This window comes from Paroedura picta, chromosome 9 (genome assembly GCF_049243985.1).
Source record: "Paroedura picta isolate Pp20150507F chromosome 9, Ppicta_v3.0, whole genome shotgun sequence".
NCBI lineage: Eukaryota > Metazoa > Chordata > Lepidosauria > Squamata > Gekkonidae > Paroedura > Paroedura picta.
The window spans coordinates 6,682,824-6,710,316 of NC_135377.1; the positions used below are offsets into that span (position 1 = coordinate 6,682,824).

Sequence of the window (27,493 nt, forward strand, 5' to 3'; positions counted from 1 at the left end):
TTTAAAGCCCAACCCAGTTCACAGGGTTGCAGTGAGGATTTGGCAAACAAAACAAAAACAACAGAAAAAGAGAGAGAGAGAGGAGACGGGAATGATGTAAGTTACTATGACACATCCCTGGGGAGAAAGGCCAGGTATAAATGAACTCCAGGCACTTTGATTTTCCATTGGGGAGAACAGCCAGGAATAAAAGTAATAACATAATTGAGCGGAACACTATTAACACCCCCAAAACTTATCCAAGGACATTGAAATACAAATTGGGGTTTTTTTTTGTTTTGTTTTTTACATCTCTTCAAAAGTTCGTTGTCCCTGGGTACCTTGGCTCCAAGAATATCTGTTTACATTTAGCCGAGAGCTCTCTGCAACGTGATCACTACCCTGTTTAATTGTCTTAGCTGAGCACATAACAGATAAACCTCTTCCGGCAAGGGTAACCTACTCAAGGTTACTCTCCCCGCCTGTGAAAAGCCCCCTTTCCACCGATGCCCTCCTCCCCTCAAAACTAGGGAGCCCGAGAAAATAATGGCTGCGCAAGAAAACGGCAGAGGAAAATCTCTTTATTGACGTCTTTGCAAAGTTACAGCCGTAAACACGTACACATCCGAGAGTTAAAACGGAGGTCTGGATAAACACGACCAAAAGAACGATTCGTCTTAAAAAGCTTTCCGACACAGCGGGGCAACGGAACTAAAAGCGGACTTGCCGCTAGCTTGCTGGCTGTCGCTTCCTAGGCACGTCGGTGATGGGAGTGTGTCTGAGTCTGTCTCTCACGGCGTGTGAAGCCCCCTGGAAAAGAAGAGAACAAAAGGACACGCATCGGGATATATTCTTGGAACTAACAATTACTGGCGACTCTCGGGACAGCCTCACGTTGTGGGTGGTGGAGAGCGGCAATTAGAAACCTTACTGACGTAAGTGGGAGACAACCATTGTGGGGTTGGATCCAACCAGGTCTTTCTATCGCTGTAAAGAGAGGAAAGGTGTGTGGGCTTAGAAACGGCTTTGCTAGAGATTATGGCGGCTTTTCTCAACTGTTTTCCATTGAGAAACCCTTGAAACATTCTCCAGGCCTTGAGAAACCCCAGAGGTGATTTGATCATGCAGAATATGGTTGGGAAGCAGAGCTTGTATGTGCCCACCTGGGGCCCCTCCCCTTCCCCCTCTCTCTAGGCCCACCGATGGCCATTTTGGGAGGGGTGTGATATGACCATATATGGACATCTCACCCGATAAATCTTTAACACATTTAAAAATATATATGAGAAATTAATTTCCACCCATTCAGGAAACCCTTCTAGGATTGTCAAAAAGTCCCAGGGTGTCATGAAACCCTGGTTGAGGAAGCCTGAATTATTGGATGCACAGAGAAGCAGGCGGGATGGGAAGAGATATAGGAAGGAGAACGTAGGATGGATTGACTGAAAAAGTTGACTGTATCCAATGTTTTCCACAAAGAAAGAGATGAGATCGTTTTCTTTGCTCTGGTTCGGCCTCACTTGGAGTATTGTGTTCAGTTTTGGGCACCACAGTTGAAGAGGGATGTAGACCAACTGGAGCATGTCCAGAGGAGAGCAACAAAGATGGTGAGGGGTTTGGAGACCAAGACATATGAAGAAAGGTTGGGGGAGCTTGGTCTGTTTAGCCATCTTCAAGTATTTAAAAGGGTGCCATGTAGAGAATGGAGCAGAGTTTTTCTCTCTTGCCCTGGAGGAATGGATCAGAACCAATGGGATGAAAGTAATTTAAAAGAAATTCCATCTAAATCTCCAGAAGAAGTTCCTGACAGTTAGAGCAGAATAGGCTCTAACTGGAACAGGCTTCCTTGGGAGGTGGTGGGTTCTCCATCTTTGGAAATTTTTACACAGAGGCTGGAGAGCCATCTGATGGAGAGGCTGATTCTGTGAAAGTTCAATGGGGTGGCAGGTTACAAGGAATGAGTGATAGGGTTGTGAGTGTTCTGCATAGTGCAGGGGGTTGGACTAGATGACCCAGGAGGTCCCTTCCATCTCTATGATTCTCTGATTCTTCCTGCTCTATGCAGGGGTGGGGGTGGGGAATTATACAGTTAAATGATGAACAATGCCTAGGATTATGATAAGGGCATATGAAACAGAAGTCTTCAAAGGTGAAAGGCATCAATTTATAAACTCACATGGCTGGCAAAAACACAAACGGTGGCTGCTCAGGGCCAATGTCTTTGTTCTAACCGGCCACAAGTTCAGTCACCTGTACGGGAGGCGCGATTAACTTGCTTCCGACTTATGTCAAGCGTATCCATCAGCCGCATCCCAAATGGTCCATGCCGAACAACCGTGCTCGGGTCCTGCAAACTGAGGGGCTGTGGCTTCCCTGACTTGAGTCAATCCATCTGATGTTGCATCTTCCTTTTTTCCTGCTGCCTTCTGCTTTTCCTAGTCTTATTGTCTTTTCTAGCGACTCTTGACTTCTCTTAGTGCTACCAAAGCTTGATAGACTCCGTTTAAACCACGGTTTCCCAACCACAGTACTGGTACCATAAAGCAAGGGTAGTCAACCTGTGGTCCTCCAGATATTCATGGACTACAATTCCCATGAGCCCCTGCAGGGGCTCATGGGAATTATAGTCCATGGACATCTGGAGGACCACAGGTTGACTACCCCTGCTATAAAGTACCTCTGATGGTTCCATGTTGGGGGTTTTCAAATTGACGTCTGGGGAGAGCCCTCCCATCCTGTGAAAGAAAAAAGGCTTTCTAATAAAAAACAAAAACAAAAAACAATTCTACCCTTATTGGGCAGGTTGACCCGCCCCCTCCCAAAGTAGCCAATGGGAGCTGCAGGAAGGTGGGAAGGGGAGGGGCCTATCTATTTAAACCTTTGCCGCTCAAGGGTGCTTTCACTTTTGGGAGGGAGGGGGGGCCGGGAAGGAGGCATGGCCAGATGACATCACTTCCTGGCATCTCGAAGCCCAAAAAATATTTCGGTGGTACCTTCATGGACAAAAGGTTGAAAAAGGTTGGCTTAGAGATTTTAGCTTCTAGGGAGAGTCCAGACCTGATTTGGTCTGGTGTCCACTTGTTTGATAGTTGGCAGTCCAGGGTGTCTGTACAAATCTCATTTGACACCACATTTTGGAGTAAATAGTGTTGGTTTTCACATCCACAAGCAGTGATGCGGTACTAAAGACAAGCCCATTGTAGCACAACCATACCTAAATTACAGACTCCAGGCCAGAGGAAAGGGCATGTCTGCCCTTACGTCTGGTGATGATGATGATAATGATAATAATAACAGTTGTTGTTGTTGTTAGATTTATTGCTCACCACACTCAGACAGGCTGGCTTGTGGTGGGTTACATACGGACATTCAGAACAATAAAACAATCCCCAAATAAAACCCGCATTAAAAACCTGTAAAATAACAGGGCTGGAGAGGGATGTGACAACCAATCACGCCAATGGACCAGTGTGGAAGCATATCTTTCAGGGGGGAGCCCCATCTGATCTTCTACCAGCACTAGCACTGATCTCAACCACAGACCTGGCGGAAGAGCTCGGTTTTGCAGGCCCTGCAGAAAGCTGAGAGCTCTCCCAGGGCCCGCAGCTCCTCCAGGATCAACTCACGCGGCAGAGTGGATTCCTGACTTCATGCTGCAGACAGAAGATGCCACTTTTAAAATATAAGGAGCCAACTGACCAGCACATCCCAGAGGAGAAAGGGGTTGTAGCTTGGCCTGCTCCCCTGGCTGGGCTGGCTATCAACTTGCAGGGAGAACATTTTATAGTCTTTTTATTACCTCCTTCTACAACCTGGGCAGGCCAGGACTTAGATCAGGGGTCACCAACGTGGTGCACATGGGCCCCCCTGACGCCTTTCCTGGTGCCCACCAAGTGTTTTTGGAAACTGGGCAGGGTCAAGTAGGGATTTAGCCAAGCAAGGCTTCTGATTGGCTGTGCAGATTATAAAAAAAATTGTTGCTTTTGGCAGCAGCTGCCACAACAGTGCAGAGACCTTCACTGTGCGAAGGTGAGTTGTGGCAGCCATTATGTGGCTGGCTCCGCCTACTGAGGAAGCCATTTTGGAGCAGCACACACCATACTGTATCAGAATTCCAAAGGTGTCCACAGACTGGGAATCCCTGCCTTAGATTATATATACATACTTTAAGCATGTGAGATAGCCACTGAGGTCTGCTAATGAGTCCAATGGAACTTCCTGATTCATAGGCAACGTATGTCCCAGATCCAGATGCTAGTGGAGAGTGAAGATGACCCACGGCCTGGGGACCAAGCCCTATGAGGACAGCTTGAGGGACTTGGGAACGTTCAGCCTGGAGGAGAAAAGGTGGAGAGGGGACAGGATGGTTCTCTTTAAGCCTTTGAAAGGCTGTCAAGAAGAGGGCAGGGAAAGGTTCCTGTTGGCAGCAGAGGAGAGGACCTGCATTAATGGGTTTAATCTACGTGTAGAATGGTACCGGTTAGATATTAGGGGAAAAATTTCCACAGTCAGAGTAGTTTAGCAGTGGAATTGACTGCTTAAGGAGGTGAGCTCCCCTGCACTGGCAGGCTTTAAGCAGCAGCTGGACAGATACGTCTCATGGATGCTTCAGGATGATCCTGCATTGAGCAGGGGATGGGACTACATGGCTTGGATACCCCCTTCCAATACTATGATTCTAAGATATAGGCGTTAGCAGAGTGGATCCATAGGGAAGGGCGGTATAGAAATCTGAATGAATGAATGAATGAATGAATGAATGAATGAATGAATGAATGAATGAATGAATGGTGTGATTTGTACCATTACAGATCCAGAGTGAAATAGTCCTTGGACATAAAGAGCTAGATGTCATAGAAAGGGCTCAGTAAGAATCTTTCTCTTTGACATTTAATCTTCCATGTTGATTTAAAAAAAATGTAGCCCCATCAAACCCATCTGCAGTATAATCCAACCACAGATCTTCCGTGGCTGGGAAAGATATGCCTGGGGGCTTGGGCCATGACCACCAGGCCCTGCCGGTGAACTTTCCGGGAGCACTTGGTTGGTTACCATTGGAAACAGAGATGACCTTTGACCTGAACAGACAATGGAATTGTTACATTCTAGCAATTACGTCTTGATTGAAGAAAGCCTAGAGTAAGAATACTTGGACTTGAACCTTCATTCCAAAGCAGAGGAGACTTTTCATTCGGATGGCTTCTAACTTCTAATTTAGTCTCTTGAAAATGTCTGTATTCCCAATTATATTTCATAGCCCTGTTCCCAGGGAAGCTGAAATTCAATAAAAGTTCACCTTATTAGGGCTGTCCTGGGCAAGGCATAAGCAGATAAAGATCATTTTAATCCTAATATTCTAGGTAGGTTAGCGGGTGTTTAAGAATGTCGATGCTGTTCAGAATGAGACGAAATCACGAAACACAATTTTCGAAGTGTCCTTTAAAAAATACTGGCTTAATAACAACAACTTTATTTTTCTAGCCTGCCGATCCCAGATTGGCTCAGGGTGGGTAACAAAACAATAAAATATATAAAATTGTCTGTTTCTTTTCCGTATGTTTGCTTCAGTCTCAATTAAAAATTACATTAAACTATACAAAATAATAAATTTCACTTAATTAAAATAATTAGAATATAAATGGGAGGTTACCATTATATTATTAAAAAGCCAACATTTAAAAACTGTTTCGAGGCGGGGGCAATTTATATTGGATAGATTAATAATTATTAAGTGGGGTCCTTCAGGAACGGCAATTTGTTAATTTTTAAAACTGTGAAACTTTTAAAGATATTTTACCGTTGATGTTTTATCGTTGATAAACTGCTAGCCGGGGGGGGGGGGAGAGGCCTATAAATGAAAGTATAATCAAAATCGGCGGGGGGGGGTCAATATTTCCTTGATGCTAATTCCCCGGCCTTAACCACAGGTCTGGTGGAACATCACAGCTTATTGGTTAATGCAGGGGTAGTCAACCTGTGGTCCTCCAGATGTCCATGGACTACAATTCCCATGAGCCCCTGCCAGCATTTGCTGGCAGGGGCTCATGGGAATTGTAGTCCATGGACATCTGGAGGACCACAGGTTGACTACCCCTGGGTTAACGGATTCAAATACCTTACTACGCAGGGAAAACCATAACTTGCCTTTTCTTGCCAAAGTAATTTGTCCTGCCACAGGAAAAAAAAATGTAATGGAATTAAGTTGCACTTGTTTTTCTACAAATGGAATCATTTAGATGCAGGACAGACACCATAAAGCCAGAGGTCTGAGGTCCAGCCGGAATTCTGGGAACACCCTGGTTGGCTTAATCAATTTAATTTTGTTACCCCGAACAGAGGGCCTCCCTGGTAAAAACAGCTACTGAACCATCAAAGACGAGATCCAATCATCCAGGGAAGGAAAGCGCACCTCAACCACCAAAGGAATTGACAGAAGCAAGGGAAAAGCAATTCTCTTTGAGAGCAGTGGCATAAAGGTAAAGGTAAAGGTATCCCCTGTGCAAGCACCGAGTCATGTCTGACCCTTGGGGTGACGCCCTCTAGCGTTTTCATGGCAGACTCAATACGGGGTGGTTTGCTAGTGCCTTCCCCAGTCATGACCGTTTACCCCCCAGCAGCAAGCTGGGTACTCATTTTACCGACCTCGGAAGGATGGAAGGCTGAGTCAACCTTGAGCCGGCTGCTGGGATCGAACTCCCAACCTCATGAGCAAAGCTTTCAGGCGGCTGCCTTACCACTCTGCGCCACAAGAGGCTCTAGCAGTGGCATACAAGTACAAAAATAAATAAATAAATAATAAGCAGCAAAACGCTTTAAAAATTTTCAAGTGTTATTTCATTAATATCTTAAATTGTAATTTCTTGAATAATGTTGCTTACCCTGAGCCTCATGGGAAAGGGCGGGTTAGAAAAATAGTTTTATTTATTTAATTTATTAATTAATTTATTAATTAATCGGTTGACAGCCAGAGCGATAGAGTGGTCAGACGAGGCTTTCTCGACCAAGGGATTGTGAAAACCTGGGGTTTCTTGACAGCCGGGGAAAGGTTTCCCGAAAGAGTGCGAGTTCATTTTTAAAATATACATCTCAAATTTGTTAAACATTTATCGGGTGATGTGACCATATATGGTCATGTTGACCTGCAAACCCCGCCCCCCTTCCCCCATGTCTAATGCTGGGCCAGGAGGGGATGGGAAAGGGAGGGGCCCTAGGTGGGCGTGTCCACAGCTATGCTTCCCAAACATATTCTACGCACAATAGAATCAGAGTCCACTAGCACCTTTAAGACCAACAAAGATTTATTCAGGGCGTGAGCTTTTGAGTGCAAGCACCCTTCGTCAGACTAAGAACTCCTTACATGACCATGGGGATATATAGCAAAAATTAATTCTGTTACATTAGTAAACTGTGTCACAGCATCCAAATACAGCCAATGGTAATTCTTTGCCATATTCTACGCAATCACACCTCTTCTGGGGGTTCTCAAAGCCTGAAGAATGTTTCAGGGGTCTCTTAACGGTAAAAAAAAAAAAAAATTAGAAAGGCTAGGTTAGATTATCAGGACTGGAATCCTGGGAGGCCCGGGTTCAAATCCCTCCTCTACTAGGGAAGCTCGCTGGATGACTTTGGCCCTGTCAAATTCTCACCCTAACCTGTATCTCAGAGCTGCATTGGTAAGAAAACGGAGCAGAAAACAACATTGCAAACTGGCTTAGGGCTCCGTTGGGGAGAAACGTGGGGCATGCACATTCTAAGTCAGGGGTAGTCAAACTGCGGCCCTCCAGATGTCCGTGGACTACAATTCCCAGGAGCCCCTGCCAGCATTCGCTGGCAGGGGCTCCTGGGAATTGTAGTCCACGGACATCTGGAGGGCCGCAGTTTGACTACCCCTGTTCTAAGTCATGGTCAAGGCACCTGCTATCATTGGCGAAACATTCACCACTAGCATTTCATGCAGGTCAAAGGTCATAGAAAGAGCTCCCACGCAGCCTGACTCCCAGCACCGTCCCCTCCCAAAGAGGGTGCTTTTCTAAGTTCGCTCGCAAGGGAGCATGAGACAGACGTGTCGAATCAGCTCCTGTCCGTAACACGCCCTCCCGTCTCCGGAGTGAGACCGCCAATTTGCTTTCATGGGGCGCGCCTCCGTGCCCTTGCTCCTGGGGGGCATCGGACGATTTTTGCGGATGAGCAGGATGCCAATTAAGGCGGTGGAGCGCTCCCTTGCATCGGCTCCGTGAACTGCATTGTGCCAAACCGCGCTGAGTGGAAATCAGCAAAAGGGAAACGCAGCTGTGGAGTTGGCCTGCTGCAGTGTTGTGTTCAGCTCGAATCTGGGAGTCCCAGGTGGCCTCTGGAATCCCTATGCTAAACAACAGTTGAAAAGAATCCAATTGGGCAGTTGCACAAAGAGGGCTACAGAAGTTGCTAGCCTGTTAAAAAAACACGCGCCATCACTCGCCTGTTTGCCGACACACAATCCAAGCAGGTATTTGTGGCATGTGGAAAGCACAGGGGAAAAATCCACACACACAAAGGCACACACACACACACACACACACACACACACCAGTTCTTTCCCATTTTAAAGACTATTCCAAGACTTGAGGAGAAATTCTTCTCCACCACTCTGCCATTTTAGTTTCATTACTGAGCAAGTTTGCAGGGATCAGAGAAGATTCTAGAATCCTAGAGTGGAAAGGGGCCATCCAGGCCATCTAGTCCAATCCCCTACATGTAGTTTAAAGCCATTACTGCGGGTCCCATCCTCTGCAGTCAACAGGAACCATTCCCTGCCCTTCTCCAAGTGACAACCTCTCAAATACTTCATGAGAACCATTCTGTCCCCTTTCAGTCTCCTCTTCTCCAGGCTGAACATTCCCAAGTCCCTCGACCTTAGTCCCCAGGCCCCGGATCATCCTCGTCGCTCTCCTCTGCACACTCTCAAGCTTGTCCACGTTCTTTTTGAAGGGAGGCCTCCAGAACGGCACACTGGCCCCTAAGTCTCCTTTCAATGGCAATAAATGTGAAGAATCACAGAGATGTGATGGGGCGGGGGTCAACAAAAGACCCTCTTTCCCAAATACCCTAGTGGTCAGGGTCTTTTCCAGAATATGCAACAAGGAACAGTGTGTGGCAGACCACTTTCAAAGAACAAAGGCTGGCTATGGTTTATTTCTAAAGGTAAAGGTATCCCCTGTGCAAGCACTGAGTCATGTCTGACCCTTGGGGTGACGCCCTCTAGCGTTTTCATGGCAGACTCAATACGGGGTGGTTTGCCAGTGCCTTCCCCAGTCATGACCGTTTACCCCCCAGCAAGCTGGGTACTCATTTTACCGACCTCGGAAGGATGGAAGGCTGAGTCGACCTTGAGCCGGCTGCTGGGATCGAACTCCCAGCCTCATGGTCAGAGCTCCACACAGCATGTCGGCTGCCTTACCACTCTGCGCCACAAGAGGCTTATTTCTACATGGCCATAATTTTACTTTATCCCCCTTGGGTCATGCCAAACAAGGTACAGAGCAGTATCCCAGAATATTAATTTCAGACGATGCACCAAACATGTTGTTGGGCATGAAGCTCAGTTGCCCGAGATTTTTTATTTTTGAAGCCGGTCTCCATTTCTTATTTCTGCCAGCGGGTGTTGGAAATGCTTACTGAATTCTCAGAGGCCTGCGGCCTGCAGGAAGAAGATTGCCAGTGCCGAGGGGCAGGACTTCGATGCCCTACACTTTGGCCTTCTCTGTAATGGGAACCGGGAATAAATTATGCAACATAAGGGAGGTCAGGCACATTTGCATAAACTATGCACCACACAACTGCCCTTTCCTTAGTGCAGAATTTTAATTCTCTTGCCAGCACAAGGTACACATGACCTGGCACGATAGTGCAAGAAGGCCAAGAAGTTAACAGCTTCCGAAATTTATGCTAGGAACAGGGAGGTGAGCACATTCCTGAACTCTTCCAAAAATGGGATTCTCACACCACTGCAGGAACATGAAGCATGACTGGCCTACAGATCAGGCATAGGAAACCCCCAAGATGTATGTGCCTCATCTTTCTGCCTTGTACCCAAAGTCCTGAGCTAGGAAGCTGTCCAAGCAACCAAAGGGAGGACAGTAGGAATGGAGTGGGAGGAATCACAGAGTGGGAAGGGGCCATCCAGGCCATCCCCTACTCAATGCAGGATCAGCCAAAAGCATCCATGAGAAGTCTCTGTCCAGCTGCTGCTTGAATACCCCCCAGTGAGGGGGAGCTCCCCACCTCCTTAGGCAGCCCATTCCACTGCTGAACTGGACTCACATAATCCTGGAGTGGGAAAAGGCCATGCAGGCCATCTAGTCCCACCCCCTGCAGAGGACAGGACCTGCAGTAACAGGGTTAAGCTATGTGTAGAATGATACCAGCTCGATATCGGGGTGGGGGGGAATTCACAGAGTACTTGAGCAGTGGACTCACCTGCCTAAGAAGGTGGTGAGCTCCCCCTCTCTGGCTTTATGCAGAAGCAGGTGGACAGCTACTTTACCTGGATGCTTTAGGCTGACCCATCATTGATCAGGGGGTTGGGCTAGATGGCCTCTATGGCCCCTCCCAACTCTATGAGTCTATTCTATTGATTCTATTGTCCTGCAGAACAAGAGCAAAATTCCAGTCCGGTAGCACTTGAAAGCCCTACAAGATTTCTTGGGTGTAAGCCTTTGAGCTGTGACCTGGATGAACCAAGCTCGATCTCATCAGATCTTGAAAGCTCAGGAGGTTTGGCCCTGGTTAGTACTTGATGGGAGGGTCACCAAGGAAGCCCGGGCTTCCTCCACAAAAACAAGGAAATGGCAAAGCACCTCTGTTTGCCTCTTGCCTTAAAACCCCCATGAGGTCGCCAAAGGTCTGTGGCTATCTGATGATACTTCCCCCCCCCCTCCAAGCTTTTCAGAGCCTGATGAAGATAACTCTGACTCCTTAAACTTTATCCCCTGGAAATCCTGCCTCTACAAGGTGCTATTGGGCTTGAATTTTGCGACACTTTCTTGGCATAGGAAGTAAAGTTCTGTAACATCCATGTTGAAGTTCCAGGGACGGAATGCCTCTGTACTCCCCTTACTAAGAAAGGGAGACGAGGTTTTTTATATCCCTCGTTTTGCATCACTTTTGCTTGTTTCTCACCCAGACCGTTTATGCACTGGAGGCCGGAGTTTTCATGCCAGACTGCAGGCTGGAGTTTTAGTCATGGCAGGTTGCCCCACCTCTTCCTGCACCCACACGGGGGAGAATTTGGACTGGTGCATCTCAGCCATCCTCTATTTGTGCTCCTGTATGGGAGCTGGGGCAGTGAAGTTCTCAGTGCATAAACGGTCCCAGTGGCCATCACAGATCCGAAGAGTTGTCAGCCGTCGTTGCCCCCGCAGTCCACTTGCGTCTCTGATTCAACCTAGTTTCACTTTCTACACCTTTTTTGGTAGGGGACAGATGCCATGCATCAAGGTGTAGAGCAAGATTTCTCCCAATAGTGACATGCCCAAAACAAAATTCACTAGGAGTGCTTATGATGATTCATTGTTTATCTGAGCCTTTCAAGGGTCATGGAGGCAACTGTAAAATAAGTGGCCTCAAAAGGGGCGTGTCCAATAAAGGGTGGGATCGAAGGAATCAATACATTCAAAGTCTTGGGCATGCCAGTCAGGGCTTTCTATTTTTGCCTTTTATTTCAGATGCTCCAGTCAGTACATCAGACTTGGGCCTGGGGAAACCCAGGTTTGAATCCTCTTGACTCTGCCAGGAAATTCACTGGTGAAGCTTGAGCAGTCAAGGGGTCATTCAGACTAGCCTACCATGCAGGATTGTTGTGAGGATAAACCGGAAGAGGCAAGAAACACACATGCTGCCCTCAGCATCTCGGAGGGCAGGATAAAAACCAGACGGGTAGGATGCCCCTAATCTTTTACTAGTGAGTAAATCCCTGGTGCATCTGTAACCCAAACACCAAATAAAAATGGGTACCTACCAGCACGTCAATGGAAACAGGTTATCTTCTCTGTTCTCCAGGCATCCAGCATTTCCTAACAAGAGAAAGGATTTCTTTTTTTTACTAACCGTAGCAACTTCACACGTTCAAATTCCAGTAAGTCAATAAATAAAAGTCATGCAATTGCAATTTAAAGACAAACAAATAAACCAAAAGCCTAAGAAAAAGCTTTAGAAAATAAAGACAAACTGTAATGCTTTTTTTAAGTTCTTAGTTCCATTATTTGTCCATAAATGCTAGGATTACCAGTTATTAGTTATGAGGTTTTACATTTGTTTAATAGGGAATAATTGGCACCAATTAAACTGACCGAGCTAAGGCTTTTTAGATGCCTAAAACAAATTAAACTTTTTAATATGAAGTTTTAGGTGGAGATCTTAAAGCCTCTCTTCTCATCTAAAATAGAACTCGCTAATTGGCACTCGCCCTGCTGTTTTTTTATTGGTTATATTAAGATAAATTAAGTGATATTAAAATCTTATTTGATTTATTTACCTTTTGCAAATGAAGACCGTTTTAAGGGTTACACATCCTCAGCATCTGACGAAAGCGACCTCAATTAGTCAAATCAGAAAGTCTTTAAAAGCTTTGCAATTATTGCTTCCAGCACGGAGCGATGTGGTCATTAACGTACCAAAATTCTCAAAACACAAAACGATAAAAAAAAAAGTCCAAAAGTTCTGCTTAGTGAAGAAACGCTTGTCAAGACAAAAACTAAATCCACCGGTGGCTTTTAAAATTATTATTATTATTCTTTTCATGAAATGCATTAACTATTTTAAACCAAGGTTTTTGATGGTTTCGTTTAAAGATGTGGCGTTCCGACAGATTGATACCATTTGGAGATTTCCTTTAACAAGCCTTTAAAAGTCTTTATTGTATGTATATAAGATGAAAATGTAGGCGTATATATAAATATTCATGAAATATACCTTTAAGTTTATACCATTTTTTTTTAAAGAAAAAAGATGCACGGCGTTTTAATAGAAGCCGTTTTTATGTTGATCACGGTTAAAAATCGCTGCCTCCCTGTTTACTGTTATTTATCGTATTTGTATTTATGAAGGTTTTAAATAAATAATGCATACTCTCACACACACACTTGGTTTTTTTTTCTTTCAAAAGTTTATTTAGTATCAAGCAAGAGTAAACTTTGCTTAACACTACAGAACAGTTTCAAGACTCCAGTTACAAAATACCACATTATTTGCATTGGTGATCTGTTTCCCTTTTTACGCATGTTTTGCAAGAGAAAAGACTTAGCAAAATGGTTGAAGGATAAAAACTAGAAGAACTAAACTGTGGAAAAAAAACCTTTAAAATGAAAGGTTCCGCTTAGGTTAAGAGAACGGATTAACATATTTAAGTAAACCTAGCTGCTTTTAAAGCTAGTTAAATCAAAGGTTATTTTTTTTCTCTTTCCCCCCCCCCTCCTTCTTTTGATCACCTACTCCGTCCCCATCCCCCCGCCCCCCAAAATACAATCTGAAAATAACAAAGCTCCTCGGGATTTCACACATCTTCCTGTCCGGGTTTTTCATTCAGCAAAAAAATAGATAAAGCTCAGTCCGTCCATTCAGATTAAGCACTTTGATTTTAATAAAAAGGGAGATTGTTCATAGAAAAAATTACTTTGAACAGTATACAGGACTGGTGGAGATTGGGTATTTCACAACATCAGACAGTATAATCAGTATCTGGCATATGGCTGCTCTCTGTAGACCCCCTTGGCTGTCCGTGCTGGAGGCGCCTTGTGTCTTGAGTTGGTCCAGTCTTCCTGTCCTGAAATGAGGAAGCGCAAACAGTGTTAGGGCCTCTCCCCCCGCAGAAGTCCAAGTGATTTGTTTTTCCCTGCCCAGAGATAAACGCTCAGCAGCCCTCAACTTGGAACCCACCCAACCCAAGCCAAGTCTACGGTTGAAGCTCAGGCAGTGGGGGAAGATTGATGGGCCCCCCTGGTGTCTAGCTACAACTTTTGGGTATCTTGTCTCTCCTGGCTCCTCTGGAGGTAGTTCTGCGCCGCGGCGTCTGATTCGGCCATTCCAGGCCCTCAACAGGTCCCCCCTCAGACATCCCTCCATGGCCTGAACCAGTCTGTCCTCTCTGGGGGCCTTGGCTGGGTTCCATTTCTGTTGTATTGTTTATGATCACTGAAATTGTGTTATTGAATAGTTGTTGTATTTGTTTATGTTATGTACTAATTCGTTCCATGTATCCTCCATGTTGTATGTAAGCCACCCTGAGCTATATGGAAGGACGGTATAGAAATCAAATAAATAATAAATAAATAAATACATATCCTGTCCCTGCCCGCGTCCCCCTCCAACTTCTTCCATATGGAAGAAATGCCAGCCCAGAAAGTGAGAGCTGGGAGGGAGAGCGGAGTGTCTGGGACTGCGGGCCTGGTGGGGGTGGGGGAAGGAAGGACCCCCTGCCAGTGCTCACCACCGCTCCAAGTACCCCCGGCCTTGGCACACCTTGGCAGGGCTGCCCGGGGTGGCGGGGCCAGGAGTGGAGTCCCCACAACTGCTTCTTCCCCTCCACGCCGAGAAGGTTCATTGAGGAGAGGCCTCAGCGGTCCTTTCCAGGGCGATGGGGGGAGGAGCAGAGTCCCCGCTAGTGCTCTTCCTATGGCCAGATGTTCCACCAAATGAGACCAACTGCAGAGAACCCAAAAGAAAAGGGCGGCGGGCAGACCTTAGCTACTTGCTGAGGAGCACCCCCCAAAAGGTTCAGCTCAGATGAGTGAATCTCAAGGACGCCTTAGCCAAAGAGAGCAGGGGGGAAGAATCTGTTCATCAACCCCCATCTTTCCCTTCTTCATAATTCATTAAGGGCTCAGTGGGCGGAGAGTGGACAGGTCCAGTCCGCGTGAGGACAGACAGCAGTTCTAGCCAATCGGGTGAGGGCACAATTTAGGCCCTCACCAGGACAGGCCAGAAAGGAACAGGGAAGCGCAGGGCACCATGAGTAAAGAAGGAGGCCTTCACCTCGGGCCTAGAAGCAGTGTGCTTTTAGGCCCGAGGGGGAAGGCCACGCTGCTGCCAGGGGAGAGGGGGGGAAGCAAGCCTTCCCACCGGGCTCAGAAATGCCGCACCCGGGGGCAATGCCACTTCTAGGTGTCTGCTGGGTGGGCACGATGGGGGGGGCCTTCAAAGCCCTTTCTCACGAACGGGCTTTGAATCTAGTTGTTGTTATAAAGCTCCTGACCAAGGCTGGGTATCCACTGTTCAGCATTACCTCCTTTTCAAAAGCAAAAAACAGCGCACAAAGCATTGTTTTCTGTGACGATGGGGTGGGAGACGGCAAAAAAAGAGATGGTTTACACATTCATTTAATTTTAATGATGTTATTGTATAGTGTATATTTAATGAGTGGTAAATTCCTTTGAAAAATGTCTTTAGGGAAAACAGGGTAGAGTATTCTTTTTTTAATGTACGAGGTAATTATCAGTGATTTGTTTGACATGCTGGTGCTTCCCAAATACCATCCCAGCACTTTTTGTTTTAAAAATAGCAAAGCAAAGAAAAAGTATTATTTTATTTGTTATGCTTAAATGTCACTTTTTTCATATTCTCATGCCATGCATTTGGGGAGGGGGGGGGAGAGTCCCAAAACTACAGATCCAGCCAAATCGTTGAAGGGGTATTTATGTGTTTTAGATTTGGCCAAATTGTTGTCACACGAATCCAACATGGTAAAAATTTTGTGGTTCTACACATGCCTATTTTGAGATCCTGGTTTGGAGCCAGGTAAAATTATGCTTTGGATAGAGAAGGTATAGAGAGAGGTCCTTTTCTTCCTTTCTTGCAATACAAGAACTCATGGGACCTCCATGAAATTAATTGGCAGTGGGTTTAGAACAGATAAAAGTCCTTCTTCACCCAAAGAGTCATTCACACAAGGAATTCACTGCTATAGAAAATAGTGGTGGCTTCAAGCACAGACAGCTTCAAGAGGGGCCTAGAGAAACATATGGTCCATCAGTGGCTATTAGCCACAAGGTCAAAAAGGAACACTCTGTCCAGAGCAGTGATGCTATAAATTCTAGGTGCTTGGGGGGGGGCAACAGTGGGTGGGCTTCTGGAGTTCTGGCCCCTCTGGTGGACCTTCTAATGGCACCTGGGTTTTGGCCACTGTGTGAGACAGAGCGTCGGACAGGATGGACCATTGGCTTGATCCAACACGGCTTCTTTGATGTCCTCTTACAACAACCCCACAGTATGCTGGGCAGTCTACATTTGAACAACTACAATTTGATCAAACCACTGCTAAACATATTGTCTGAACATTGCCTTACACACTCCCTCTGAGTGTGTAAGGCCTCCTTGCCGAAATGCCTCTCCAATAAGGCAAATTGGAATCAGTTCATTTGCATGCCAAAGTACAGAATAATCAAAGGCGTTCACAAATCCACCGAGACCAAGTTAACACGTTGTGAAGGGCTAAGGGGTGGGGCTCAAAAATCTTCTCCCTTTGATATCAGGGCATCACCAGCTGCTCCCCCCTCAAAATGGACATTTAAAGTCCATGTCAGGCAGGGGGACTGCATGTCTCAATGCCCAACAAGAACAAGCATGCAGGGAAGAGGGGACTGTCACCACTGAAGCCATCTCACTACAGCAACAACAACAACAAAAGCAGTCCCCACTAAATGGTTTTTGCTGTGTTCCTGAAAAGTGCAGCAAGATCCATTAGAGAGAGAATTATGAGTCACTCGCTGTGAAAAAAAGAGCACGTCTTGTGGCTGGGAGAGAAGATCAGCTTCACGACTGATCAGAGTCCCTCTGATCTCCAGCCAAAGGTTTAACTTTGAATCCTGAAACAAAAAATGTCTCTTCACACAGTTTGTGGGTCTAACCCGTAAGAGATTTCAATAATTGCATCTGTCCTGTACAAATAAATAATCTGGGTTTGTGCTCCAGATGCTACAACATGTCAGCAAGAACCCGAAACTGCTCTTAACATCTCCTGCCTATCGAAAGCACCCTTTATGACCCCTGCATCGGAGAGGCAAATCTGAAGGGGCGTGAAGAAAAGCCTGCGGGCCAAAACTGGAACACTCTTTGGGGGCCTCTGATTTGGCTGAGGACCAGGTGGAGGGCACTTAGATACATCGGCCTGAGTCCAAGAAGGCCAACATGGCTGCCGGACGTACCAAATACCTAGAACAGGGGTAGTCAAACTGCGGTCCTCCAGATGTCCATGGACTACAATTCCCATGAGCCCCTGCCAGCGAAGGCTGGCAGGGGCTCATGAGAATTGTAGTCCATGGACATCTGGAGGACCGCAGTTTGACCTGGAAGGTTGGTTTCCATGCAGCTCCAAAACAAACAGACATGGTGGTGCCAATTTTCTATCGTCCGTTTGTGTCTCTTTCCTTCCCTTTATGCCTGGTAGACTTGGGATTTCCCCCCTCATCTCCTGTAAGTCAACTGTCAGCCTAAGTACAGGACTGCTGGGAAGCATCCTACCTCTCTGATCCCCTAAACATAGATCATTCCTAAAAGCTCAGAGAGCCCTTGGCTAATCCAAGAGACCTTGCTATTTAGGAGTTCTTCCTCCTCCCTGGTGGGAGACAAAAGAGGCTCCTTGTAATGGAGGAACGGACATAGTACAGTGTGGGAGAGCAGCCGCTTGGTATGCAGAAGGTCCCAGGTTCAGTTCTTGGCATCTCCATATCAAATTCAAGACTGTTAAGCTGAGGTCTCACTCTGTTTCTTACATTACCATTTTAAGTGCCATGTACATCGAAAGACGTATTTCTATCGGAAAAGGGATGCAAATGCTCAGGGAGATAAATAGGCATGGGATGGAATGTTGATAAAGCCGGAAACCCAATCAGTTTTTTAAAAGAAGAGGCAAGGAATGAAGCTCTTCAGGACAGCTTGGGATGAAAGGGTAAGAAGCACAGCCCCTCTCTAAGACAGACTTATTCTGTGAAGGTTCAAGGGGGTGGCAGGTGACAGTGAATGAGCGAGAGGGTTGTGAGTGTCCTGCATAGTGCAGGGGGTTGGACTAGATGACCCTGGAGACCCCTTCCAACACTAGGATTCTATGAATGAGTGAAAACAGATTCAGCATTTTAACATGGCTGCAAAAGCATGTGGTGACTGTGGATTTTCCACTGCCTGTGTGTGTGTTTCCAGCCAAGCTGAAATATACCCCTATACAGAAATACAGTGTGTGTTTATGGAGCTGGGATTCCAGACCAGGGTTTTGGGGAACATTGGATTCTGCAAGAGCTCCCCATGGTTCTGTGGCCTTTCCCAGAAGTTTGGATGGCCACTGAGAACACTAGACATCTCCTGTTGCTCTACAAATCTAATCCCTTTCTCCCCAATGGAAACATTAAGGAGGTGGTGAGCTCCCCCTCACTGGCCGTCTTCAAGCAGTGGCTAGACAGAAACTTATCCTGGATCTTGAGGTTGATCCTGCATTGAGAAGAGGGTGAAACTAGATGACCTGGATTAGCCCTGTCCTACTCTGGGATTCTAGGAGTCTAGTTCAGCAGCAGAATGAGCTGCATAAGGAGGTGGGGAGCTCCCCCTCACTGGTGGTCCTCAAGCAGTGGCTGGACAGATCCTTCTCCTGGATGCTTGAGGCTGATCCTGCACTGAGCAGGGGGTGGGACCAGATGGGCTGGATGGCCACTTCCCACTCTAGGATTCTCCCGCATTTTATTTCCTTACCCACTTCTCCAAAAGGGCATGTCTGCATTTCCGGGCTTCCTCAAAGACTGAAACATTTTTAATGGTTTCCTCCGAAGTCAGAAGGCTGGAAACAAGCTGGTGTGGAGGAATATCCCCAGACCCTTCCAATTTATCCCTGGCAACAATGAACGTTACCCAGCCACAAAGATTTCCACTGAATCCTATGTGCTGTGGACTTCTTTATTAATGCCAGGGAAGGCAGCTAGATTAAGTGAAGTGTGTTATCTCGGGTTCATAATATATTTGAGGCAGCGGCATGCCACTGGCTTAGGGTGAAAGCAACGTAGCAGGTCATTGTGGCACTGGATCAGCTTCCAAAAACAACATACAGCTAGGTTTAAAAAAACAACAACATTCTACTGCGACAGGTTGGAAGGAAACCAAGCAGAGCCAAAACTTGCAGCTTGACCAACGAAGGAAGCCCGGTGAGGCTGAAGTCCAAATCAGGGCAAAATTGCCGAACTCCAAGGCCGCCCCCTCCCCACTTTGATTTTCAGAACATTGTTAAAGTATGTTAAATATCCCTCTGCAAAATTTGAAAGGTGCAAGAACCTCTTTTATAGTCTGCGTCACGGGTGGGCAAACTGCGGCCCTCCAGATGTCCATGGACCACAATTCCCATGAGCCCCTGCCAGCGAATGCTGGCAGGGGCTCATGGGAATTGTAGTCCATGGACATCTGGAGGGACACAGTTTGCCCACCCCTGGTCTACGTTAAACAACTCCTTTTCCGATTGGCAGATCAGAGTACTGAAAGATACTCACTGTAAGAATCGTACGTCTCCTCGCCCAGGCCATGGGCGTAGTCATAATAATCGGCCCCGCTGTTGGGAAAAGAGAAAGAGAAAGCGGGATATGAACAAGAGTTACGACCCAACGTCAAGCGACAGATCACAAAAACCTATGAACAACACAACGAGAGCTTAAACTTTCTTAAATGCTCAAGACCGACGGTGTGCAATGGAAAGCAAGTAACGACCTCTGAAATGAATTCTGAGTCCATGCTGGTAGGGGCTCATGGGGGTTGTAGTCCATGGACGTCGGGAGAGCCACGATTTGGTCATCCCTGACCTAGGCAAATGCTTCTTCCCAAGATCATAAAGGAATGATGCTTTTTGAATGATAACCTTCAGGCTGCATGTGGGGGAGCGAGTGGGGTATCAAAGCTGTTTTATTTTCCCAGGGTTTCTCAGTTCAGTTCTGCCTCTCATCCCATCATGCCGATCTCGCTCTTTTCCGTGGCTCCAGACAGATGAACGCTCTCTCGATCTACCCCACAAGGCTGCTGGGTGCATGGTACCCCCCCCCCTACCCGGCCAAGTTGCTTGCCCTGCCAGGACCCCTGGGAAAGGCTCGTTCGACCCCCAATGGGGTCCCGACCCCCAGGTTGAGAGCCACTGCACTGCACCAAGCTGGTGGACAGGCTAGACTCCTGCTTACAGAACTTTGGAGGGGCGTGCGTGCGTCCCCGGAAGACAGCTTGAAAAGATTGTCCGTCACCAACGCTAAGCCAGCAGTCTGTGCAGATGTGTAATTTCGGGGCAGTTCTTGCCTCGTACAAATTCCCTCACTCACGAAACGCATCTTCTGTCAGGGAACTTTAGACTGACATTCGCCATCACTCCACGCGGTGTCTGATTTGTTATTGTGAGGCTCATCAAGACTGGAGGCATACAGCAGCTGAGCCCCCATTCCCCGTCCTGTCAATCCTGTCAGAATCGCTTTGGCTGGGCCTCATCTTATAGAACTAAGTGCCTGTTAAACCCAAAAAATGACTTTCCTTCCATGGCGCGTGAACGGCAAAAGCAATAATCTGCAGTAGGGAGGAGAAATCGCTTATTTACATCGAAAGTATATTTGGAGGTGTGTGTGTGGAGGGGAAGCAACTCAAACTTGATTAACCGTCAGACCCTTCAGCGTCAATAATCACATCAAAAAGTTATAATCCGAGCTGATTGGTGCCGCTCGAGAGCACAAGGCCTGTATGCGCGCACATCTCAATCCATAACCGAGTGGAGCTCTCCTTGACAAGTGGAGCAATACAGAATTAACGACTGGTTAAAGACAGAAATCTACAAGAAGCGACACCGGAAGCAAAGCACAGGCAGCTATGGCCAGGAAGCACAGAATTGCTACCTGGCTGTAAAAGACATGCATGTAGGCGCTCAGGAACATGTTAAGTACCTACAACATTTTAGGGGATACCGCCTCTGAAGGAGTGAGCTTTAATTATTTATTATTGGATTTATATGCCGCCGCCTCCCAGCAAGCCAGCATGGGTTGGTAAACAACATGAAATGAAATTACAAGGCAAAACAATAGTGCGATCAAAATCGTTAATTAGCCATAAAACCAGTTTAAAACAATCCCATAAAATTGCATTGCCAACAGTAGCTAACAGTTGCCAACCTACAATTACTCATATCCAGAGGAGATCACCCAGGAGGGGGCCAATACAGATATTGCTAATCAATGGACCCCACCAAATATCTGGCGGAAGAGCTCTGTCTTGCAGACTCTTTGAAACTGGGCTGACTTTTGAAGAGCCCCCGCAGGTGTTCCAGGAGCTCATCCCACCAAGCGGGGGTCAAGATTGATTCTTTTTTTTTAAGTATTGAATAGTTTTTATTCCAAGGAGAAACAGCTATACAGAGAAAGAGGAGAGGAGACCTAACTGTCTACATATCTAGCTGTTGTCTGCAGTAATTCTTCAGCACTTGTACCCTGGGAAATCTTGTGGGCCTGCAAGATATCACTGGACTTGAATCTACTTCCTCTACTGCCGATTAGGCATGTGCAAGAAAGTAAAATTCATGGTTCCTTTACGTACTTTCTCCAAGCCATGAGTGAACTTATAAGACAGTTAAAGATCTCACAGTCCCTTTAGACCAGGGGTAGTCAACCTGTGGTCCTCCAGATGTCCATGGACTACAATTCCCATGAGCCCCTGCCAGCAAATGCCGGCAGGGGCTCATGAGAATTGTAGTCCATGGACATCTGGAAGACCACAGGTTGACTACCCCTTCTTTAAAAAACTCCAATCAGCAAGTTCACCTGGAAGGTGTTTAAAGAGACTGCAATCCCTTTTAACTTCAACTATCTGGCGGATTGAAAAATCCCGAATACGTTCAAGCTTGGCCATTTCAGATAGCCTTAAAAATACCCAAATTTAAGTCCGGCAGAAAGAATACCCGGAAAACACCAATGAGGAAGGTATTTTTCGGATGTTTTTCTAGCTCGCAGACAGCCAAACACAAATCCCTTCTGAAGAACAATAGCAGGTGTGTTTGCTTGAATGGAGAGGGAGGGTAGGACTTCCACTGGGAAACCATGAATGCACGAAGTGGTGCGAACTGCTCAGCGATATCTGAGCACATCGAAAGTAACGTTCAGAGCCGACTGATGAAACAACGGCTCCCTGCTTGCAACTGTTAAGCAGAACGTGAACCTAACACGGGGTAGTCAAACTGCGGCCCTCCAGATGTCCGTGGACTACAAGTCCCATGAGCCCCTGCCAGCGAATGCTGGCAGGGGCTCATGGGACTTGTAGTCCATGGACATCTGGAGGGCCGCAGTTTGACTTCCCCTGACCTAATGGGTGGATGTCCGTGCATCCTCTTGCCATCAGGGCACAAAGAATGGCATTTTCAAAAGAAAACTGAGGCAATTCATTGTCAGAGATCAGGCAAAAGGAATTCCCAGGCTCAGAACCTGAGCCATGTTCAGTTCTTTCGTCGTTTCCCTTATTAATCTGAGACTCTGAGATCCTCTCAATGGAAGATCTGGTTCCCCCCCTCCCAATCTGGCAGGAGCTGTAGTAGTGATGGCAGTAAGGAGTTGGCCCCTTGTTCTCTCTCTTTCTCTCCTTCCTTCCCTGGCATGGTAGTCTTCCCAGGCCCTAGGGGAAAGTTCATGTAACGATAGGTGAACACACTTGTATGCTTCCCCCCCTCCTGTTCGCAGAGAGGGGAGGTCTATACATTTAATAATAACAAAAAAAATAAGAAAGAATAGAATCATGACGTTCAAAGGGGTCATAACAGCTATCTAGTCCAGCCCCCTGCTCAATGCAGGATCAGCCCAAAGCATCCTAAAGCATACAAGAAAAGTGTGTATCCAACCTTTTCTTGAAGACCACCAATGATGGAGAGCTCACCACCTCCCTAGGCAGCCTATTCCACTGCTGAACTACTCTGATGGTGAAAATTATTTTCCTGATACCTAGCCTATATCGTTGTACTTGAAGTTTACACCCATTACTGCAAATCCTCTCCCTTCAACAGGAACTGCTCCCTGCCCTCCTCCAAGGGACAACCTTTCAAATACTTAAAGAAGCCCATTGTGTCCCCTTACAACCTCCTCTTCTCCAAGCTGAACACTCCCAAGTCCCTCACAGCCTATCCTCACAGGGGGTTGGACTAGATGGCCTGAATGGCCCCTTCCAACTCTATGATTCTATAGGGCTTGGTCCCCAGGCCCCGAATCATTCTCGTCGCTCTCCTCTACACCCTTCACAAAAGGGCTCAGGGGTCGGCAATTCAGAATGATTTCCAAACTTAAGGGGAAAATAAATACCCTTCCCCTCTGCCACGCCGTTCAAATTCTTAGGCTCTTCCAAGCTTGGTCAAAACTACCCATCACTTGCCACTACACAGAGAAAAAAAATCAGGATTTTTTTCTAGTGCTGCCCTGCTGCTAGGAAAGAGAAAGAGAGGACGACAAGATTACCAAACAAGGACGGCCAGGTTCTTCAGAGAAACAACCGCTAATCTCTCAGCTTTAAGGAAGCAAAGGCAATGCCAGACTGTCACACCGAGGAAAAGCTTCTGGGGGTCAAATGTTCTCGCGGTTTAGCTGTTCTGGATCTGCTGGTTGCTCGACCTTTGTGAGGGACTCCGTGCAGTGCTTAACAAGATCGCTTGTGTGGAGCAAGGGAGATCTTCCAGAACCCTGGCTCCTAGCGTCCGGTGTAGCAGAAACAGAACGGTCTAATGAAGTTTAGCCAGTGGACACCGAGAAACAAACTAGGTTAAATGTTGGAGGTAAAATGTAATTAACAACAAATTTATAAATATCTATCAGGTGACAGGACCATATACGGTCGTGTTGACCTGCCCCCTCTCCCAAATGGCCAATGATGGGCCTGTAGGGGTGGGAAAGGGAGGGAACCCTGGTATGACAACAGAGACAATGAGATTAGGGTAACCCCTTACAGCAGGGGTAGTCAACCTGTGGTCCTCCAGATGTTCATGGACTACAATTCCCATGAGCCCCCATGGGGCTCATGGGAACTGTAGTCCATGAACACCTGGAGGACCACAGGTTGACGACCCCTGCCTTACAGTGTGTTCACTTTTGGCCTCCTGACTTTCCTCTTAAGAGAATAGCACACCACTTTCTCCTCTGCTGTTACAAAACACTATTAGTTCTACACGGGATAATCCTGTGGATTATCCATTCTAACCCTGATTGTTTTAGCGTAACACCCGATAGACTTTTGGAGAGCTCTAAAGATCGAGCAAAAGCAGACTTAAACGTGTGAGTCCAAAGTGCCCGGTAGGCCTGACAGCTGAATGAGACCCAATGCATGACAAAATGAACAGAGTGGATACACGGTGTGATCGTTCACATGATTTAATGCATCGGTCTAGGGCAGGGGTAGTCAAACTGCGGCCCTCCAGATGTCCATGGACTACAATTCCCAGGAGCCCCTGCCAGCAAATGTGAAGGGGCTCCTGGGAATTGTAGTCCATGGACATCTGGAGGGCCACAGTTTGACTACCCCTGGTCTAGGGCTTGGGTTCAAATCTCCATTTGACCATGGAAGCTTGCTGGGTGGCATTGGGTCGGATGCACACGCTGAGCCTGACCAACCTCACGGAGCCGTCGTGACTGAAGATAAAAATGGAGGAGAGGAAAATAATGCAAGCTGCTTTCGGCCCCAACAAGGGTGGTCGGGGGACGGTGTCTAAACAAGGTACAGTTAAAATTAATTCATTAATTCCATTTGTATCCCGCCACTCCCACATAGTGGCTTGTGGCAGGTAACAACCGTCCTTCACAGTAAAACCCTATAAAACCAAAAAACCCATTAAAACCGGCGCATTGGCCTGGAACGGTTGATTCGGATGCCGCTGCACACAACCCTACTTTGTGCTGCTCCCAGGGAGGACGAGAGAAACAGGCAATGCTTCCCGGGGCCTCCTACAGTCACAAAAACAAAACACACAGCAAACCCTCCCCACCCCACCCCTAAATCTAGCACACTTCTTTGTGACTAATGCTGAAGAAGGCCTTCCATCTTTTCAGCTGTTTCCACGGCGTGGCATCTGCCACGTGGAACCGAGAAAGCCGAAGCGCATATTTTACTTTTAATATAGCACTGCTTTATCGGGAGCGGGCGTGTTTTCAAAAGGACAGAGAAGGCAGATGGCTCATTAAGGCCTGTTCTTACCGCCATTACTTACTTCCCTGGTAAAAGACAACGGATAATTTAGTGTCGAGCAGTATATTCTCAAGCCGTGTCCGTGTCTCCGCTCGCAAGACATGCTCTGAATAAATTCCTTCGGCTCCACTGCAGGCAGAGGCGCCAGCACATTGCTGTCGGCTTCCCCCACTGTCCAGCTGGAGGTCAAGGGGGACGGCTCCCACGCAGCGCAACTTAAACCTATGTTTAATTCTCAATGCTAAAAGACCAACGGAGACGCTGGTGAAGCATTCTGCACGGGTCAGCTTCTGTCCTCTTCCAGTCTGAACCGACCACGTATGGAAACCACGTATAACCAGATAGGACTTTGAAAAGTCTGTTTGGAATCAAAGAGTTGGACGGGGGCCATCCAGGCCATCTAGTCCAACCCTCTGCTCAATGCAAGATCTGCCTCATGCATCCTTGATAAGTATCTGTCCAGCCGCTGCTTGAAGGCTGCCAGTGGAATGTGTCTTGAGTGGGAAGGTTTACTATTAAAATACATCCAAGTGGGTCAACGTGTTGGTCTGAAGTAGCACAACACAAATAGAGTCCAAGAGCAACTTTAAGGCCAACAAAGATATATTCAAGGAGGGAGCTTTCAAGTGTGTAACTCACGCCTTGAATAAATCTTTATTGGTATTAAAGGTGCTATTGGATTAAGATACATCATTTCAGAAGGTAGTCATAGAATCAGAGTTGGAAGGGACTTACATGGTCATCTAGTAACCCCCATTCCTTCCCCAGGTGATTCCCTCCTCCCCAAAACAGCAGAATCCCTGGACAGTCTGGCCTGGAGGAAATCCATCCCCCAACCCCAAAATGGTGATTAGTGTTTCCCTGAGCATGTAAGAAAGGGCCACAGGAGCCATTTTGGTCTGCCATAGAACACTAGATTCAGGTCCAGTAACGATCTGAGAGTCCAACAGGAGTTTCATGGTATGAGCTTTCATCACTTGAAGCTTCCTTTGTCAGACACCCAAAAGAAAGCTTTGACTCCTGCAAGCTTATAACCTGAAAATCTTGTCAGTTTCCAAGGTATCACTAGACTTGGATCCAATAATTGAGCTCAGCTCATTAATGTAATCTGTACAGCCAATAAGTTGATGGCCTTCAAATGGTTTCGAACTAGGAACATTAGAAGGTTTAGCAACTATGATCAGGCTCTCTTAACTGGGGTTTCGTGAAACCCAGGGGTCTCCTGACAGACCTGGAAGGGTTTCCCGAATGGATGGGAGTCAATTCATTTTAAATATATTTTTGGTCATGTTGACCTGGGCCCCAACTCACAAAATGGCCAATGATGGGCCTAGAGGGGATGGGGAGGGGAGGGGCCCCAGGTGGGCGTGTCCACAGCTCTGCTTCCCAACCACATTATACACAAATGTGCCACTTCTGGGGTTTCTCAAAGCCTGAAGAATGTTTCAGGGGTTCTTCAATGGTAAAAAAGTTGAAAAGGGCTGAACTACATCATACAAGACACATGAGAATACACTCAGGCTAGGAGAGGGTAATAAGAAGGGTGGACATTTGGAAAATAAGTATTTTGCATGGGAGGCTCCTAGAAAGATATATTTTGAAACGTTTGAAAGATATATTTTGAAATGTTTTAAAACATTTTTTAATGTGCATATGAACAGCAATAAATATTTGCATTTTAGCATTAAGTATATTCTGTTGCTCAACCTCTAAAGCAGGGGTAGTCAAACTGCGGCCCTCCAGATGTCCATGGACTACAATTCCCAGGAGCCCCTGCCAGCATTTGCTGGCAGGGGCTCCTGGGAATTGTAGTCCATAGACATCTGGAGGGCCGCAGTATGACTACCCCTGCTCTAAAGGTCCTAGTTTGTATGCGTAAGTTGGAATATTTTCTTCCCTCTTTGGTTGTCCATTTCAAACGTGTTCACCATTCACTTATTTAACTCCCCACTCTGTAGATGGGCCACAGGTAGGGATGCCAGTCCCCAGGTGAGACCTGAGGACCCCCTAGAATTATAGCTCATCTCCAGGTGACAGGGATCGGTTGATGCAGAGAAAATGGCTGCTTGGGAAGGTGGACTCCACTGAGGTCCCTCCCCCACCCGAAATCCCGCCCACTCCAAGCTCTATCCCCCAATTCTCCAGATATTTCCCAACCCAGAGCTGGCAACCCTAGCTACAGGAGAAGGGCTTTCCAGGTGCAATCATGGATGTCTAAAATGCCAAAATCAGCCCTGATTCAATGTGACTGATGGCTAATGGCACCCTGATTTCCACCACACAGGTATGCGCACGACACCTGATGCCAGGCTGGTGTTCCCTTCTATGCTGCCTGTCAGTT

At 46.8% G+C, this 27,493-nt stretch overlaps 1 protein-coding gene across 2 annotated transcripts in view; it reads right to left on the minus strand.

The window, feature by feature from the left end:
- Positions 1-562: 562 nt before the first annotated feature.
- KHDRBS3 (KH RNA binding domain containing, signal transduction associated 3) overlaps positions 563-27,493 on the minus strand; it is a 136,665-nt gene continuing 109,734 nt past the window's right edge. The window contains exons 8-11 of one of the 2 annotated variants that reach the window (XR_013233966.1): positions 19,473-19,531; positions 13,628-13,777; positions 11,975-12,029; positions 563-789 (exon numbers count right to left, since the gene is read on the minus strand). Coding sequence is in view for 1 of the 2 variants with exons in the window: in XM_077351448.1 (XP_077207563.1) it covers positions 13,686-13,777; positions 19,473-19,531 (151 nt within the window). In the remaining variant the exon portion in view is untranslated. Of the gene's footprint in view, positions 790-11,974; positions 12,030-13,570; positions 13,778-19,472; positions 19,532-27,493 lie in introns of those variants that run through there. The other variant, XM_077351448.1, reaches the window with a different exon arrangement.